The sequence below is a fragment of the Zalophus californianus genome, chromosome 2, assembly GCF_009762305.2.
Source record: "Zalophus californianus isolate mZalCal1 chromosome 2, mZalCal1.pri.v2, whole genome shotgun sequence".
Lineage (NCBI taxonomy): Eukaryota > Metazoa > Chordata > Mammalia > Carnivora > Otariidae > Zalophus > Zalophus californianus.
Window position 1 is genome coordinate 70606456 of NC_045596.1, and position 20101 is coordinate 70626556.

A 20101-nucleotide genomic window follows, 5' to 3' on the forward strand; every position below is an offset into this window, starting at 1 on the left:
GAATGAAAAAGAGAAGTATTAATTTATTTAGGTTTATTTGATACATTAAATTGCATGGGAAACGTCAAATGGCTTAACCTTCTTAGATCCTATTTCTGGGATATATAGGTCATTAAAATAATTCAGAAATTATAAGATTTTTAAGAATTTCATGTCTTGGTATAGTGTTATCAGTCATAGTTTCAAGTATGATCTTAAAATATTGTAGATCATAAAAAAATAACCAAATTTACTTGCCAGTTGCATCATCTTGGGGGTGTATATATAAGAATTCTTGCCAGATTTGTAAGTGGCTATTTTTTAAGTCTTTTGCCATTTACAGACAGTAGTTGTTTAACTCTGATGGTTTTGCAGAAGTGTTCCTGCAGAAATGCTTCATTTTGAAAGAAATTCATGGGAAAGATCTTGACAATTGTTCAAAGATGCAGGCTTCTGGCAACTTTCATAACACTGAACTGGGTAAGAATTTCTAAAGCTCTAATGGAAAACTGATTCATAAAGCTGCTAACCCAAGATGAAACAAAACAAGAATTACATACAACTAAATGAACTTATGAAGATGACTAGAATTTTTATGATTTCATTTAAAACACTGCTGGTTCTTTAATGTTTTTTAGATTTAGAGGACCCCTTTTTCTCCTCTCTTAAGCTATCTATAACTTACAGCAATTTGGTAAAATGTATGTTTGCAACAAAGGCTGAAGCATTTATCACTCTATCTCCACGGGATCTCTCCAGATTTTGAAAAACCATTTAATTAGTTCAGGATCGCCTGGGTGGCTGTCAGTTGAGTGTCTGACTCTTGATTTCGGCTCAGGTCATGATCTCAGGGTTGTGAGGCTGAGCCTCGTGTACGGCTCCACACTGAGCATAGAGGCTGCCTAAGATTCTCTCTCTCCCCCTGCCCCACCCACCCCTGCTCGCACTTGCATGCATGCACACTCGCTGTCTCTCCCTCCCAAAAACAAATGTTAGTTCAGTAAGAATCTGTTCTCTTTGTAACAGGACACAGTTCGGTAAGTCCTAGGCTTGGCTTCCTAGCCTCAAGCTTTTGAAAGTCCAATCTGAGATTCCTTATGAAACGTCCCAGCAAAGCAGTCAATCCCTATTCTTGCTGCACTTCTGTAACTAATAGGCCAACTTTATTGAAACTAGGTTTAATTTGCAAACAAATTAGTCTACTGTCATTATCTCTGATCATAACGGGAGTGATGAGAAAAATTACCTTTCAGAATAGCTGGGTGGTTCAGTCGGATAAGTGTCTGCCTTCGGCTCAGGTCATGATCCCAGAGTCCTGGGATCAAGTCCCGAGTCAGGCTCCTTGCTCAGCAGGAAGCCTGCTGCTCCCTCGGCTTGTGTGCTCTCTCTCCCTGACAAATATATAAATAAATAAAAGCTTTAAAAAACATAAAAATAAAATCTTACAATTACCTTTCAATAATATACCTTTGTGGATACTGGATTCTAGTGCTGTTGTCTTTGAGGTTTGTTTTCTACCTGTAAACTAGACTAGATCCTGAATTCTTCTAGTTTGCTCCAGTATTTGGCTAGAACTCTCCAAACTAACATGTCCAGTTTTGACTTAGAATCAGTATGAAACTAAAACTGCCCTTTTCCCAGAGCCATGCAAGCTTAAAGCTGCGCAACCTGATATAAACTTCAGAGAATTCCTCACAACAGCTCGTATGTCTCATTAACATTGCAAACCAGGAAAATCGGTCAGACTCTCACTGCTTGCCCCCACTCCATCTGAACCCAACACTAGAAATTTTCTCAACTAACAGCTCTCCAATTTGCTATTAATCTTTCTCTTTTGTTTCCACTGAAATGTGCCTTGTTAAATTACCTGTTTGCTCACATTATATAGAGACCTAATTTAGGTGAAAGCTCAACTGAAACAGGACAGGACGAATATAAGGATGTTTTAAGTAATCACAAGAATGTGAATGCTAATACATCATGTTGTGCCTATATAAATGGGTTTCATTTTTTTTTTTCCAAGTGGTTATCTCCACTCGGGAATTTTTCAGTCCTTGGTGATGTTTTCCTTACAGTCATCATATTCACCTCTCCAGTGCATTGTATACTCTTGAGGGTTTTTAATGCCTGTCCGTAGCCACTGACATACCAATTATCAGACAACAGGATGAACTCAACAATAACCACAGATGTGATGAAGACGGTGACTACATGGCACTCCAGTCTGACAACTCAATTGGATGAAAACCCTGAACATGTGATTCTTCAGCGTGACTAAATTAATGGTGGTAACTGAGAATAACACTATACTGGTTAATAGTATTCTCAGCCTGCTAAGGAAATGACCAAAAGGGGGTAATTATTAAAACAAATGGAGACCAGCCTTAAAAATTCCTTGGGCCGACAAAACCAGTTTAGTCATACACAATAAACTTAGTTTATTTTGCAAGATTAACTTGACCTGGGTCATTTCTTGCTTATGCAAAACTTGAAATGTTTCCCAAGGTTGATTATGAGGTGACCACTGACCAATTTCCTATTAATCACTGGGAAGAATAAACAGTCACTGCTTTCCCACTATATAAGCTATTTGATAATATACCCTTGAGCCTCATTCCATGGTTTGAATGCTCCCAGGATATGCACAATAAACAATCACTACTTTGGTGATTGGTGTTACTTCTGTTATATATAATGCTGCTGTCAAAGTTCAGAAATAGCCAAAATTTGGTAACCAACTGGTGAATGGATAAACAACATGTGTGATACATACATAAGATGACATACTATTCAGCAATAAAAATGCTATAGTATAGATTGGTTTTTGAGGTGAACCTCAAAAAATTTATACTAGGAAGCCAGATGCAAAACTATCTAGAATACGATTTTACTTACACCCAGGAAAGGCAAATTTATAGACAGAAACCATATCATGGTTGCCTGGGGAGAAATGGAGATGGACTGCACGAAGGGTCATAAAAATTTGGGGGCGAAGATTGATGAAAATGTTTAAATCTGGATTATGGTAATGTTGGCACAGCTCTAAACTTAGTAAATGATGGATTGTAAACATGGTGAATGAATTTAATATAATTATATCAATAAAGCTGGATCCAAAAAACACATTGATTTAGTATTGCATTAGAATAGGTATTGAGAAATGAGACAAGTAGAAGGGAAATTAGAGCACCGTTAGACTATAATACAAATAGCCCTGTATCATTTCAGCCCTGGGCTCTGGTTTCCAGATAGGAAAAAAGAACATTGTTTGCAGATGAATGGGGTTTGGTAGGGGAATCGGAATTTATGGTCACATAAAAATTTCATTACTCTTGGCTAGGGGCGCCTGGGTGGCTCAGTCATTAAGCATCTGCCTTCCGCTCAGGTCATGGTCCCAGGGTCCTGGGATTGAGCCCCGCATCGGGCTCCCTGCTCAGAGGGAGGCCTGTTTCTCCCTCTCCCACTCCCCCTGCTTGTGTTCCCTCTCTCGCTGTGTCTCTCTCTGTCAAATAAATCTTTAAAAAAATTTTTTTTTCATTACTCTTGGCCAGAGGCCAAAACGGAAACATTAAAAAAAGTTGCAAAGCTTCAGGCAGAACACAGTTATTTTCTGAATGAAAACCAATACTGTGGAATCACATTTATGAAAGGATTGATAATATCAAGTTAAGGGTCTCGTGTATAAAACTTGAAACAAGAAATGATAGACACATCTATGCCAAAGTAATGTCACATATCCTGAATTATCCTTTATAAATTCCTGATTTTTAAGTTTACTCAAAGAAACTTCAGGGGGCACCCTGGGTGGCTCAGTCGGTTAGGCATCTGCCTCCCGCTCAGGTCATGATCCCAGGGTCCTGGGATGGAGCCCCGCATTGGGCTCCTTGCTCAGTGGGGAGTCTGCTTCTCCCTCTGCCCCTGCTTGCTCACTCTCTTTCTCAAAATCTTAAGGAAAAAAAAAAAACTTCAGGTATGACAAGTATCTGGGACTAAAAACTGTTAAGGTCTACTAAGATAACTAAATTTTACAAAGGGGTCTAGCTGTAATAAGAGAAAGGTAAGTGAATATCAAGATAAAATTATGCCCGGGGCGCCTGGGTGGCTCAGTTGGTTAAGCGACTGCCTTCGGCTCGGGTCATGATCCTGGAGTCCCGGGATCGAGTCCCGCATCGGGCTCCCTGCTCAGCGGGGAGTCTGCTTCTCCCTCCGACCCTCTTCCCTCTCGTGCTTTCTATCTCATTCTCTCTCTCTCTCAAATAAATAAATAAAATCTTTAAAAAAAAAAAAAAAAGATAAAATTATGCCCCCTTTTTTGGCTCTAGAGTGGCAGGGGCAACACTCGGAGTTACTAAAGACTTTTTTTTTTTTAATAAAATACACTTTTTATTTTTTAAGTAAGTGCTAGGCCCAATGCGGAGATTGATCTCATGACCTTGAGATCAAGAGTCCCATGCTGTACCTACTGAGCCAGCCAGGCACCCTCTGAAGGGCTCTCCCATTACTATTCGTTCCTGGATAAAATAACATTTAAAAATGCTTACTAGATTTTCAGGAAAGCAGGGAAACCTCCAAGGACAAAATATAAGCAGGAATGGTAAATAAACAGAAAAGCCATGGTTGTCCTGAGGACAAATGCCCTTATCAGCACTGGGATTGAGACTGAGCCTTGGATGAACAGTAAGGGGAGGAGCCGAGCCTGATACCCCAAATTAGGCCAGGAACCAAGGAGAGGGCTAAAGTGTCCCAGGGGCAATTCCTGGCCTAGAGAAGCAAATGCAAAACCTCTCTGAGAGAACATGGCCAATTTAGAACCTCTGGATTCCCACAAGTTCAACCAAGAAAGCATTCACAAAATAAAATCACCACACATGGTGGTAGAATGGCACCATAAAGAAAAATTCAGCGACAATAAACAGATTTAGGACCCCTCCCAAAAACTTCAGATACACAGATGATATAAAATTAACTATGTATGAAATGCTCAAAAAATCAAAAAGCTTTAGGCCAAGCCTATCTGAAAGAGAATGAAATAGTACTTTTGGGAATGAAAAACAGCAGTTGAAATTAGAGATTCGGCGGTGTAACAGCAGATTAAACTATTTTATTACTTCTCATTTCAGCTCTGTGTAAAGTCCCAGAAAAAGAAGTGATAAAGAGTCCGTGGTTGAAATTTTGAGCAGAAAGATACATGACAAATACAGAGACACACATCTAGATGCATTTTAGTGAAACTACAGATCAGAACAGATGAAAAGATTTTAATAGCAGAAAGTAAAAGGAGATCCCTTAGGAAGGAAAGGATAGCAGTTCACTTAAACTACAAAGGAAACCAGGTAATAGTGGAATAACTTCAAACTGTTGAAAGAAAAGTATTAACTAGAACTGTACCCAGTAAAACTATGAAGAGTAAGTGTTGTATACTTGAAATCTGCTGAGAGTAGACCTTAAGTGTTCTCACCAGATGCACACATTAACTGTGAGGTGATGGATGTATATGTGTTAAATCATGTTCTCTCTCTCTATACACACACACACACACACATATATATGTTAATGTAATCTCTACACCCAATATGGACCTCAAACTCAGCCCTGAGACCAAGAATTGCATGCTCCACTGACTGAGGCAGCCAAGTATTCCTATGTTCTATACTTTATACAATTTTGTCAACAAAGCTAAAAAAATTTTTTTAGATATAAAATTGGCAGTAAAATGACATTTGCAGATGAACAGAAACTGAGCGATTAACTAGAACTTCCTTAAAGTAACTTCTAGAAATACATCCTTTAGTAAATAAATTACCTCAGAATCAACCTCTGAGATCACAAAAGAAAAATGATCAAAGTGAACCCAAATAAATATTGTTTACATGTGGATTGGGAAACTAAAATACTGAATAACAAAGGTTGGATGAGAGGTGATGAATTTTAGTGTTCTAAGGCCCTCAGCGTTCAGGAAGGCATTTAACATACTAAGTAACTTTAGATTGTTGAAGATTTCAATGCACATGTAAGGTTAACTACTAAAAGAACAGGAAGGGGTGGAGGGAAAACACACAGAAAAACCTTAAAACAAAGGCAAAGGTCTTGGACAGAAATGGAAGTTCCGGTAAAATTTCTGACCATTTAACCTGCTCCCCGCCCAACCCCCCAAAAACAGGACAAGTAGGGTAACAAAATTAACCTATGTACAACATCCTAATTAAACTAGGTGTTTCAGGAACCCCAAAATTTGGGCAGGTATAAGACCTGTGAGAAATTAGCAACTGAGCAGGGGGAAAGCAACCAGGAAGTGAACAACAAAAGAAGGTAACATGCTCATTGGAAAATTCAGAGGACTAGCTCCAGAACAGTACTCAAACTGGATGGGGTTTTGCCTTCTCAAATATTGAGAGAGCAAAGGGGTCTGAGACAGGTCTGAAAAGGCTGAAGTATTTTTCTTTGAGCCATGAGTTTAGAAGTATATTTTTAAATTACTATTTTTCATTTCATCAGTGATCATGATCTGTTTGACTCCACTTCATGGAAATATATTGAACTTGTTTTATGGCCAATTATGGAGTTAAATTTTATTATTTATGTATTCTTAAAAAGCCTGTTTTGGTGCAGTTTCTGTATTTGTGCATTATATCAAAGCAGTTCATGCTGCTCAATCTTCTATACATTGCCATTTTTTTCTTTGGCTAATCTCTTCCTCAACAGAGGAAGTGTATTGACATTCTATTTTTGATTAGTTGTATGTGTTGAGCTTTTAGGTGTATGCTGATTTTAAAAAGAGTTGAGCATTTTAAGTTGTGTGTCTTCAGATGTGTATTTGATTGTTTCTAGGGACTTTATCCTGGAAGGGAGCTTTCACTGGTTAGTTTGGAGAGTTCATGGGCCCAAAAACTTGTAATAAACATTTTTAAAAGGTTTAGAAGTGAAAATGAAATGAAATAATGAAAATAAAACTTGTGGGATCCAGAAAATGATGGTATTTTAAAAAATAAAACTTGCCAAAACTGAAATTCTAAAATATCCTATTATCAATAAAATAATGAATTGGTAGTTAATTTTTCCACAAAAGAAAACTGTAGGCCCCCGTGGTTTTACAATTACGTTCTATCAGATGTTCACAAAGTGGATTATTTTTTTAAAAAAGTGGATTATTTCAATGTTAATTCAGAGAAAAGAATATTCCATAACTCATTCTGTGAGGCTAAAAACTATGAAAACAAAGTAACAGATTAATCTCACTCCTGAGCACAGATGTGAAAGTCCTAAACAAAATATCAGCAATTAAAGTTCAGAAGTGTATTTTTTAAAAAATAATCATTCCTTAATGAGCAAGTTGCTTTAGCCCAAGTATGGCTAACATTTAAAAATTTTTAAATGTGTAATTCACCACATTGCCAGATTAAAGTAGAATAAACACATTTACTTCAAGAGGAAAAGAAAGTGTTTCATAAATTTCTACCCCTATAAGAAAAAGCTTAATAAAATAGAAGGAAACTTCCTTGCCCTGATAGAGTAGCAAAACCTAGTAAAATTCAATATTGTAGGGCTGTCAGTACTCCCTAAATAACTACAGATTAAATATGATTCTAGTTAAAGAAAGAAAAAAAGGGGTGCCTGGGTGGCTCAGTCGGTTAAGCGTCTGCCTTCGGCTCAGGTCGTGATCCCTGAGTTGGCAGGAAGCCTGCTTCTCCCTCTCCCACTCCCCCTGCTTGTGTTCCTTCTCTCACTGCCTCTCTCTCTCTGTCAAATAAATAAAATCTTTTTTTTAAAGATTTTTTATTTATTTGAGAGAGAGAAAGAATGAGAGAGAGCACGAGAGGGAAGAGGGTCAGAGGGAGAAGCAGACTCCCTGCTGAGCAGGGAGCCCGATGTGGGACTCGATCCCGGGGACTCCAGAATCATGACCTGAGCCGAAAGCAGTCGCTTAACCAACTGAGCCATCCAGGCGCCCTCAAATAAATAAAATCTTAAAAAAAAAGAATCTCCTGTTTTTCTTCCCAAAGAATTTGACAACTGATTCTAATATTTAATGAAAGAGCAAAAGGCCAAGAACACTCCTTAAAGTGAAGGGAGACTTGCTCTATAAGCTATCAAGACTTGTAATCAAGTTACAGCAATTAAAATAATGTGCCGCCTTAGCTCTTGGTTAGACAAACTGACCAATAGAGTGGCAAAGAAAGTCCCAAAATAGACATTTATATGGAAATTCGTCATGTAGATAAAGTCCCCAAGGAAAGGATGGATTAGTCAATAAACAGTAGAAAGAAAACCAGTTATCCACATAGTAAAAAATTAAATTGCTTCTCATGCATACATAAATCAATTCCAAGTAGACTAAAGACAAATGTGAGACTTTGACTTCTAGAGGAGACTATAAGAAATATCTTAAGACATAGAATGCCTGGCTGGCTCAGTTGGTGGAGCATACGACTCTTGATCTCAGGGTTGTATTCCAGCCCCATGTTGTGTGTAGAGATTACTTAAAAATTAAATCCTTAAAAAAAAATTTTTTTTGATTTATTGAGAGCGTGCATGCACGCACACAAGCAGGAGGAGAAGCAGAGGGAGAGGGACAGAGAACATTTCAAGCAGACTCTGCGCTGACCGCGGAGCCTGACAGATGTGTGGAGGTGATCTCACAACCCTGAGATCATGACCTGAGCCATCCAGGTGGTCCCTTAAAAAAAAAAAAAAAAAACTTAAGACATAAAAATAACATTTGAATGTGTTAAAATTAACAGTAGAAATATTAGTATCCTATTATGAAGAACTCTTCTAAGAAAAAAATGACAAAAGACACCAAGAAATATTTTACAGAAGAAACAATAGTGAAAACATGTTCAACTCATTAGGAAAATGCAAATTAAAGCCACAATAAAATGTCATTTTTCACCTACCAGATTGGCAAGAATCAGATCTTCCAGTAGTAAGCAAATGATAAACCATATTGTAAACTAGCACAACCATTCTGGAAAATAACTATTATTTCTTATAAAACTGTTAAAAAGCTAATCAGGCACATACATTACAACCAACTCTGCTTCTAGGGATACACTGTAAAGAAATTCTTGTACATCTGTACCAAGAAACTATATTAATGTTCATTTTAGAATTGTCTGTAAAAGCCAAAAACAAAAATAAGGAAAACTATACCCAATTAAATTATAAAAATGAGCCTGTTGAATGGAAAAATCAAGTAACATAAGACTACATATTAAGTACAATACTACTTTGCATAAAGTTCACCAAAAAAAGTAAACATTATGTGGGATAATATATATATTTAAAGCAAAAAACAAAAAATAGAACAAAAAAGTGATTGATTCAGGACAATAGTTACCTCTGGGGAAGAGGGTAAGCTGGGTACTGGAATTGGGAAGAACACGAAGGTACCGTCAATACTATCAGAAATGTTCTAGTTCTTAGTGTGTACATAGGCATTTATTATTCATTACCCCCATATGCATATATTTTTATATATGAATCAAACATTACATAAAGAAATATAGTGACCAGTGGTTGCCAGAGGTTGGGTGTGGGGGGTGGACAAAGTGGGGGAAGGTGGCCAAAAGACACAAACTTCCAGTTATAAGTCCTGGGGATAAAATTACAGCATGGTGACTGTAGTTAATAATGCTGTGTTGTATATTTGAAAGTTGCCAATAAGAGAGATCTTAAAAGTTCTCACAAGAAAAAATTGTAACTGTTTTGTGATGAATCTTGTTTCAAAAATATACATATATTGAATCATGGTGTACACCTAAAACTGTTACATGTCAATTACATCTCAGTTAAAAAATAGTGACCACTTTTATATTGCTAGACACTATGAAAAAGGAAATCATCTTCCCTTAAATGTTATGTATACTACCTTGTAAAAGCAGATGTATAGTATAGCTGGTTAGGTGGAACAGTGGGATTTTTTTGGTCACAAAGAATACTGGTCGTAACCACTCACTAGTTGTGGATCTTGGACAAGTCACTTAATGTCTTTGGCTCTTTTAACTGTAAAATACAGAATTATAAAGATTAAAATGCTATAAAGTGGTACAAACTACACATTTTTAAAAAATTATAGTTATTAATTCTCCCCTTGACTATTACCACAATTTAAGAAACCCCCTTATAGGGCACCTGGGTGGCTCAGTCGGTTAAGCGTCCAACTCTTGATTTCAGTTCAGGTCATGATCTCAGGGTCCTGGGATCAAGCTCTGCGTCAGGCTTCCTGCTCAGCAGAGAGCCTGCTCAGGGATTTCGCTCCCTCTCCCTCTACCCCCCTCCCCACATGTGCTCTCTAAAATAAATCAATCTTTCTTTTTTAAGATTTTATTCATTTATTTAATTGACAGAGAGAGACAGCAAGAGAGGGAACACAAGCGGGGGGAGTGGGAGAGGGAGAAGCAGGCTTCCCACCAAGCAGGGAGCCCGATGTGGGGTTCGATCCCAGAACCCTGGGATCATGACCTGAGCTGAAGGCAGTCGCTTAACCGCTGAGCCATCCAGGAGCCCTAAATCAATCTTTTAAAAAAAGAAAAAGCAGCCCCTTATATTCTAAAGAGTTTGCTCAGGTAGGCTGAACTTACCTTCAACCATTAATATAATGGAAGAGTAACTGTTTGAAACAACAAAACCACCAGAATTTTTGCATCAAATGTTTCCCCTCAAAGAAGCTATATACTTCTTTCACTGAAGTTACTATTGCTCAGGGGTGCCTGGGTGGCTCAGTTGGTTAAGCATCTGCTTTCCGTTCAGGTCATGATCCCAGGGTCCTGGGATGGAGCCCCGCATCATGCTCCCTACTCAGCAGGGAGTCTCCTTCTCCCTCTCCTGCTCCCCCTGCTTGTGCTCTCTCTCACACACACTCGCTCTCTAATAAATAAATAAAATCTTAAAAAAAAAATTATCACTTACGGTGATTTTAGAAATCTTCCATTGCAATGGTCTATTTGCGAAAAAATTTTTCCAGTAAAGGAAAATCTTAATTTTTTGAGGGTAGATGTCCCCTGTTGTAACTATATTTTTAATCAAGCTTGATGAATAAAGGACACATGGCCATAATCAAGATTTTCGTCAAAATTAACATGACTGGAGTGCCTGGCTGGCTCAGCAGGTAGAGCATGCAACTCTTGATCTCGGGGTTGTAAATTCAAACCCCACACTGGGTGTAAAGATTACTTAAAAATAAAATCTTTTAAAAAAAAACTTTTAAAGGCTTCCCACCAAGCAGGGAGCCCGATGTGGGGCTCGATCCCAGGACCCTGGGACCATGACCCAAGCGGAAGGCAGACGCTTAACGACTGAGCCACCCAGGCGCCCCTTAAAAATTTTTTTAATTAAAAATAGCGTATGACTAAAATGAGTGACAAGACTAATTCTCTTGGATGCCTTACAAATGGATTCTTCCGGCCATTTTCAGAAAAATATTTAGCAATGGCAACAGAATTGGGAAAGAAAAAACAAACTTGGAAGGACAACATTCATCCTAATGCATAAAGAATCTCATTTCGGGGCGCCTGGGTGGCTCAGTCGGTTAAGCGGCTGCCTACAGCTCAGGTCATGATCCTGGGGTCCTGGGATCGAGCCCCACATCCGGCTCCCTGCTCAGTGGAGAGCCTGCTTCTCCCTCTCCCTCTGCCTGCCACTCTGCCTACTTGTGCTGTCGAGTAAATAAAATCTTTAAAAAAAAAAAAAAGAGGGCGCCTGGGTGGCTCAGTTGGTTGAGCGACTGCCTTCGGCTCAGGTCATGATCCTGGAGTCCCTGGATCGAGTCCCGCATCGGGCTCCCTGCTCAGCAGGGAGTCTGCTTCTCCCTCTGACCCTTCCCCCCTCATGTGCTTTCTCTCTCTCATTCTCTCTCAAATAATCTTTCAAAAAAAAAAATCTCATTTCTATACAAGTCTGCAGTTGCTGAAGAGACCATTGCTTTAATCAGTTACTAAGATTAGAGAAACTACTTACATTAGTTGCCCACATCCTTTATTTTTTAATTATTATTATTTTAAGTAGGCTCCATGCCCAGCATGGAGCCCAATGCAGGCCTTGAACTCACGACCCTGAGATCAAGACTTGAGCTGAGATCAAGAGTCAGATGCTTGGGGCACCTGGGTGGCTCAGTCGTTACATGTCTGCCTTCGGCTCACGTCATGATCCCAGGGTCCTGGGATTGAGCCCCACGTTGGGCTCCCTGCTCGGCAAGAAGCCTGCTTCTCCCTCTCCCACTCCCCCTGCTTGTGTTACCTCTCTCGCTGTGTCTGTCAACGAAATAAATCTTAAAAAAAAAAAAAGTCTGATGTAAAAAAAAAAACAGAAAACGTTCTTGACTGATAAGATATGAATTAGATTCTAAATGCATTCTCTACATGTAAGACATGGAGAGAAAAAAGAAAGAAAATTCTTAAGTTTACCCTTGGCAATAGGAGTTTATATAATTTCAACAATCTCTTATCTAGACATTTAACAGCATTATAAATTCAAATTGTGTGTAGGAATTAAGAGAATAAATAATATTCCTCAGAGGGAGTACAAAGTTTATTCAAACATTTAAAACAATTTAAAATAATCAGTTACACAGAGTACAATGAAATTAACCAAAACCAATTATCAAGTAATTTGTTTTTAAAGTGGCAATATAATATAGGAAAACAGTGGCTTTAATAACTTTATAGGACAATCACACAAAAGCACCTATAATACTTCTTGAAGAAATAAATATGCAAATTTTCACCATTTCAAAATTTTATCTCTATTTTATATCACTTTTTGGTTTTCTTATTAACCTCTGAGGTTAAAATGAAAGGCCTCACAATTAAGTAGCCATATTCTTTTAATAATGTCATCTCTTTATTCCTATGAATTTAATCATCTTTCAATTGCACGATTCCTTCAGCCTGATTCTCATTTTATATCTCAAAGAACATTTTTAATAAACTGTGAATACTTGTTCCACTATTTATCTTTCATAACCATTTTCAGGTCCTTCAAAACTATGCTTCTAACGATCTACACATAACAGACAGCCACATGTTTTCTTCACTTTACTTCCCTTATGAGTAGTTCCTATTTTATGGGTAGCTAGGGTATGTTTGTATGTTAGATGACTACGGTATAGTAAAAACCAGAAATAGACATTTAACACCTTAAAATAAAAAATTTAACACCTTTATGTTCCTAAACTCTACACATGTGACAAAGGCAGAAATATGTTAAAGAAAAAAACCATTTTAAATAATCTTAGAAACAATAAGACCATGATCCTCTCTCCCACAAAATAAATATAACATACTAGTAACCATAGCCAGACAAGCATTATAATACAAGAATTCCAGACAGTTGAAGCCAGGTGTTGAGATTTATGCTCCACATCCAGCTAGTTATAACCAGTCCAGTGAATTCTAGAGAGTTAAATGCTTTGAGGAATGACTGAAATATGGTTATAGTTATACAAGAGAAGAACCCTGATTCAGATCCAGCAAAGACTTATGAACTTGCCTACAGGCTGATAGCAAAAAGTGGCATAATTTGGGAATTTTTAAATTTGCCTCATGAAAGACCTTTATCTGCTAGCCTGAGATCCTCTTACAATTTTTTTTTCTTTTTTTGGTCTAAAATACTCAATAGACACTGGCTTTTGTAATGTGGCTTTCTAACCCTACTATACTGACAAGCCAGGCTACATTTTAATGAGGACCATCAGAGTTAGTAGGCAATGAACTTTAGAGCTGGGTGGATGGGGGTAGTGTTCCTCAGTGACCCAGCTTCCTTGTGAACCAGCAATGAACTACACTAAATTATGAGGCATGTTGACAGGAAAATTCAGGGAGGCCTGAAAGAGAGGTACCAAAGTGCATTGCAAATACAAAACAGAATATTTTAATATTCACCATAAGTATTTATACAAATATTTACATATTATGAATAGGCAATTTTATAATACTGGCTAAAACCATGGAAGAGCTATTAAGTCAGTAGGTTTATCAATATCCTGGCTTCAAATTAATGCATAGAAATATTTTCAGTTGAAGTTCAATAAATAAATATACTGAAGGTGATTAAACAGAAAAAACAGGAAATTTCAATATTGCTCTGTTTTTAACAGTATCTTTTATTGGTAATAATGGACTTGAACTAATCAGTAAACCATAATCTATAAAGAATTTTTGTAAAAATGCATTCATTTTCTGATAATAAATACATCCAAATTCCAGTTTTTTTAAAAACCAGGATGGTGGAAAAGAGCAAAATGGAAAGGTAATAATCCTGGGCTCAAAACCAAATGATTAAATCAAAGAGAGAAATATTTTCAGATTCCTCTCAGGGAATCATGTAATCGGCACCATTTCTTCTCAAGGTCTCTCAACTGGACAATAGAGTAATATCAACTCTAAAGCCTTCTCCTCTAATATTTCTTCTCGTTCAATTTTTGCTAATATGAAACAAATCCTTTTTGCATGAGATGAAAAAATAAAAGTGTAGATTTATTCAGATGGGATTAGTTCAGATAGATATTTGGTGCCCTACACAAGTCAAACTGAAATTAAGAGCTTCTTACAGCACTCCCATAAAGCTTCTGAAAATCCAGCCAAGTGGCACTGAGAAAGAGTAAACATTTTTTCTACTTCTATAAATATCCAAGAAATTGAAAAATCGACATCTAGAAAAAAGCAAGGCATAAATTCATCAGCACCAAGTAGAAATGATCTTCAAAAGGAGCAGTCTTTTATGTGTTCTGATATACTTGTGTTGATGAATAGGTTCTAATCTCCCCTCTAAGAAAAGTCCACTGCCTACAGTTAACACTTTTAGGCAAAAGAGAAGGTAAAACTCAGGTAAAATGGAAATGATTCCATTCTACATTTTGATTTATCCAAAATGTCTTTAAAGAGGGATTTCAAGGTTTCGGTACTACCTTAAACATTTTTCAGAGGAGGCATGGTTTCAGGTTAGATTGTTTTTCTTCCCTATCCCATTATTTGCTAAAGCGGGAAGTATCAAATTTAGTTTTATTACAATATATCTTCAGCTACCATTCTAAATGTTGCACTTAGTCACAATACAACAGTTTCCATTTAAAATAAGACTCTAGCAGTAGTGAAAACTATTCAAAGGTGGTCAAACAAGATCCTGGTTGTCCTTCTTGTCTATCAAATATGACCAAACTGTTGGTGGCTGGAGCTCATATCACATACAATCAACCACATTATTGGATCCATGACCTACATCTCGAATTTGGCTAGTTAAACAGGCACACACAGCTACGCCTGCTCCAGCTCTGCAGTGAGACACAGATCCAACCAGCTCCCACCTGAAAAGACAGAGAAAGTATGTTATCTTAAAACAAAGCATGATTTACTTTACTCAAAATACCAACCACAAACAAAAACTCCCTATTATTGGGACTGGTTCTGAAAGACAGCAAGGTTCCTCAGGGAGGTAAGATATCCCTAATGTTTTATCTTAATAGGTATGTCTAGTAGTATTTTAGCACTCTGGAATAAGCAATTACTGGAAGATCCCATTAAAGCATACAGAAAAAATGAAAATTACCTATTCAACACTGGATCAAATGCTTCCACTGTATTTAAGTATGCATTGCCATTATGCCCACCAACTGCAAAGATTTTGCCCATCACTGTTGCAATCCCCACTCCACCCCTGGGAGTGGTAAGTGCTGCTACATAATCCCATCTGTTGTTTCGAGGATCATACCGCTCAACTGAACTCAGAGGAGAATTATCATCAAAACCACCTATATATATATATATAAAAAAAAAGATTTTAAAAATAGTACTACATTTCATAGAAATTAACTATTAAATCTCAATCCAATAGCTTCTACAACCCAATCTTTTAAAAACATTTTAGAAAATAGAGAAAATCGGGAAAAAATTCACCCCATTACCTGTCATCACTACCGACTCCTATTAGACATTTTTCTATAATTTGAGATAACTTAGTATTTTACCTCAATACTAAGATTAAAAATCTTAAAATAGAAAAACTGAAGTCCCTGTATCTAAGCAGGTAATTTAGGAGAAAAAAAACCCCTCATAACATTCATAATTTGTCCTTCACCTCCTAGAGGCAAGTAAGACAGTATTGAGATTCCTTCTCTGTATGTTGTGTATATTTTTAAACAGTAAGAGTGCCTGAGAAGAGAATCAACTACTACTGAATCATTTGACTCTAAAGTTTTCCAACTGTTTCCCCTAATACTGTAATTGTCATAATTACAGAGACGGCTATGACTGATCTCACCAATTTTTGCCAAAACTACATCTTCATGCTGCATAATCTAGATGATGACAGTTCTCTCTATACATCATTCTAACAATGCTACTTATTATATTCCTGAGGGTTAAATACAGAGACTGTTATTTTGACAGTGTTCTTTCCCTTAAAAATAAATGTGCCTCTTTTTAGACTCCATCTCAGTCTACATGAGTAATAACTCTCTTCAGCAGCTAAGCCTATTTTCCTGAGGACAGGAAGTGTTGCTATTATGATCAGTCTATTCAGAAACAAGGTCAGTTTACAAAAAAAAAAAAACAGTTAACTTCTCTAATAGGTTTAATTAAATCAATTTAATTGAAATAAAATTCACCAATTTTATGTGTAACTTGATAAATATTGACAAATGTGTACAGCAGTTTCCTCACCACCGCAACCATGATACAGAACATATTTTCATGACAATAAAGGGTTTAGCTCTCCTAAGTAGGGAGCTGTAAGACGTAGCAACTGTGTACTGCAAGAACTCTGGTTTCTCATAGACCCAAGTTCAAATTCCAGCTTTGTCACTAGTTTAGAAGGTGTGTGACTATGAGGTAAATTATTCACGCTCTCTGAGTCTTTGCTACCTCACAGAGCTGTGAGCATCAGACAAGATCTAAAGTAAATTATGTTACCTATATTTCCAAGCACTGGAATATTCAGCATTACTTCTATTACTTGCAGATATTTCAATGCTAATAATATCCCACACTCTCTTATCAAGAACTGTAAGTTATGTAATACCAAAGAGTTTACATCAACATAAGTGCGACATATGCTAGTTACAACCTCTCTGAACAATTTCTTTCTCTGTAAAGGAGGGAATTACTAACCACAATATTGCCATCCATGTACTGGGTAACTACAAAGCACCAGATGCAGTTTGAGATGCTTCATATATACTATCTCTAATTCTTAGAATAATTCTCTCAAAGATAATTCTCATTATTAGTTCTCATTAATAATTCTCATCATTATTCCCATCTCATAGTTCTTTAAAACCTTGCTACTGGAAGTGTGCTGAATGGACCAGAAGCAGCATTGATTATCATTTGGGAGCTGTTAGAAATACAGAATCTAGAGGCGCCTGGGTGGTTCAGTCGTTAAGCGTCTGCCTTCGGCTCAGGTCATGATCCCGGGGTGGGATCAAGCCCCACACCGGGCTCCTTGCTCTGCAGGGAGCCTGCTTCTCCCTCTCCCATTCCCCCTGCTTGTGTTCCCTCTCTCGCTGTGTCTCTCTCTGTCAAATAAATAAAAACCTAAAAAAAAAAAAAGAAAGAAATGCAGAATCTGGGCTCCACTCCTGCCGCTTAACAGTATCTTCAGAATATTCACATGCATATTAAAGTTTGAGAAAGCAATGCCCTATGGTTCCTTCCAATTCTGCAATTCAGTAAGTAAAAAGCAAGATAGAGATACCAACAGCCATTATGCATATGAAATAGCCACTGCTTTGCTTAAAAGAGTCAATGTATAATTCCCTTGAAATGAAGATAAGAAAAAAATTTCTTAAATCTTTAAAGATTTTAGCAAAGCACATTTGTGTTCTTACATTAAAAAATATATATCTTATTTAAATATTATCCTCTACCTTAGATGTATTTGCTACTCCTAAAACATGAAACATGAAGGCATAAGCAAAAAAACACGAATGTGAACCTTAGTAATTTGAAAGCAAATCTTAGGACTATTCCATTTGAGCCTAAATGCAATATAATTTGTGTTATTGTGTTGTCTTATGACACTACCACTGTACATCCTGCAATAAATTAGAGAAATACCATCCACTCACCAACAACGTATAAGCAACCATGGAGCTCACTAACTCCATTGCCCGCTCTTCGTTGACCCATTTCTTTAACTTCTATCCACTTGTCCAGATGTGGATCATACCTCTCCACACTAGATAAAGAAGCTACTCCATCATTGCCACCTACTGCATAAACATGATTCTAAATAAACAAAGAATAAAAACACAAGACATTAGACTTTTAAGTGATTTATATGTGATTTATCGGTAGACCAGAATGTGTAAGAAAGCAGTGTTTCATGAGATAATATGGTATACAATCATTATCTGCATCCTGGAGATATGAATATAGCAGACCTTTCTTTACTTATTAGGGTATTAGGGCTATGATACAATGCAATCCATGAGCCAACTGCTACATAACTTACTACAAGAGCCACAGAGCCAACTCCTCCACGGGGACTATTCATTGGTGCCACTGTACTCCACTGATCAGATTCTATGTCATATCTTTCCACATCATTGAAGCAAGTGTTGTCATCTAACCCTCCAATTGCATAAATTGGACCTCCCAAGGAGGCCAAGGCAATTCCTCGCCTGCAAAGACAATAAAACATACTTTAGTATCTGGTTCTGTTTCCAGAAAAAAGGTAGTAAAAATATGCTAAAGAAAGTCATTTACTTTTTTAAACCTCAGTGAGGTTTTTGTCCCCATTATTTTTAGATTTATCAAGGCTTTTGAATAGATGGCTACAAGGCTGCCAAATTGTGTGACTATATGTGAATAGTGCCCTCTGGAGTTTTATAATGCACAGCCTACACAGGTTAAACTCAAATGAAATAAAGTGAAACCCAACAAAATAATATAAATGGAGTCCAAAACATTCAACAGTAAAACACTCCATAATAAGAGATTAACAAACTGACAGAAATGTTTTGCTGTGGAGGTCAGAAGTCAATCTCATTTCTAAATTCAAGTCATTGCAGAGCACATGTTTTGATGCAGGTTTTCATGGTACTACACAAAAGAACATCAATTTTTATATTACAAGCTTTATATCACATTGCTTAACTTCTGAAGGGCATTTATTTCTCTTCTTGGAAAGAGGGAGACTTAGCCCTTGTTAAAAGCTAATTCACTGTAACAGTGATCAGAAACAAATTATACCAATTTCTTAAACACTGCAGCAATAAAAAATTGAACTATTCTAAAACTATAAACTACCATTGACTTGATATGTACTTTGGACAGTGTATTTGCTAAACTTCTACCTTGCTTCTTCATCTGTAACCCATTTGAGAAAGGAGCAGACACAGGAGATATAGAGATAATATAGGTAAAGCACTTAAAACAGTGACTGGCCCATCGTTAGTGCTATGTTATTAGCTATATTACTGGAGAGTGCAGCTGGTCAACCGAGATTCTAAGTTTACCAAAGAGAATCCTAAGAAGGATTCTTAAGGGTAATGTTGTTACTCATTTTCAATCCCCTTAATCTCTTTTGAGAATAGAGCAATGACTTACAAAATACTGTGGCTATAAAAATTTGCAGGTGTGTAAACGTGTGTGCACTCTAGAACATACAGGTATTATAATAATGACAGATGTGTACCTAGTAAATATCCCACCCCCTCACCATCCCAAACCAAAATAACTAATAATGTTATTTCCTACTCCTCAAAACTCTCTTGATTTTCATGAAATCACATCTTTGAATTCCCTCCTAAATCTCTGGCTGATGCTATTCTGTTTCCTTTATCAGTGCCTTCCTCTCTACCCCATCATTAAATTATCAAGTTCCCTAAAGGCCTATTATCACTTAAACGCTCTCTGCCAAGGCAAACTCATTCTTTCCATGGATTTATGATAACTCAAATGTATATTTCCAGACACATATCCAACTTCTACATTAAATCTGTCATGTTAGCTATTCAACCTTAATTTTTTTTTGCAAGTGAGTGAGGAGGGAGGAGACTAGAGGAAGAGGGAGAGGGAGAATCTTCAGCAGGCTCCCTGACACAGGGCTCAATCTCATGACCCTGAGATCATGACCTGAGCTGAAATCAAGAGTCAGATGCTTAACCAACTGAGCCACCCAGGCACCC

The 20101-nt window shown here is 37.2% G+C and overlaps 1 protein-coding gene across 12 annotated transcripts in view; it reads right to left on the reverse strand.

Moving 5' to 3' along the window:
* Positions 1-12440: 12440 nt before the first annotated feature.
* Positions 12441-20101, reverse strand: part of KLHL8 (kelch like family member 8) — a 58792-nt gene continuing 51131 nt past the window's right edge. For 4 of the 12 annotated variants that reach the window (XM_027599491.2, XM_035726243.1, XM_035726245.1 and 1 more), the window contains 4 exons: positions 18424-18592; positions 18038-18197; positions 15520-15721; positions 12442-15277 (listed from right to left, as the gene is read on the reverse strand). In XM_027599491.2, coding sequence (XP_027455292.1) covers positions 15154-15277; positions 15520-15721; positions 18038-18197; positions 18424-18592 — 655 coding nt within the window. In that variant the 3' untranslated portion in view covers positions 12442-15153. Of the gene's footprint in view, positions 15278-15519; positions 15722-18037; positions 18198-18423; positions 18593-20101 lie in introns of all 12 variants that reach the window. The other 8 variants (XM_035726239.1, XM_035726240.1, XM_035726241.1 and 5 more) reach the window with 5 other exon arrangements.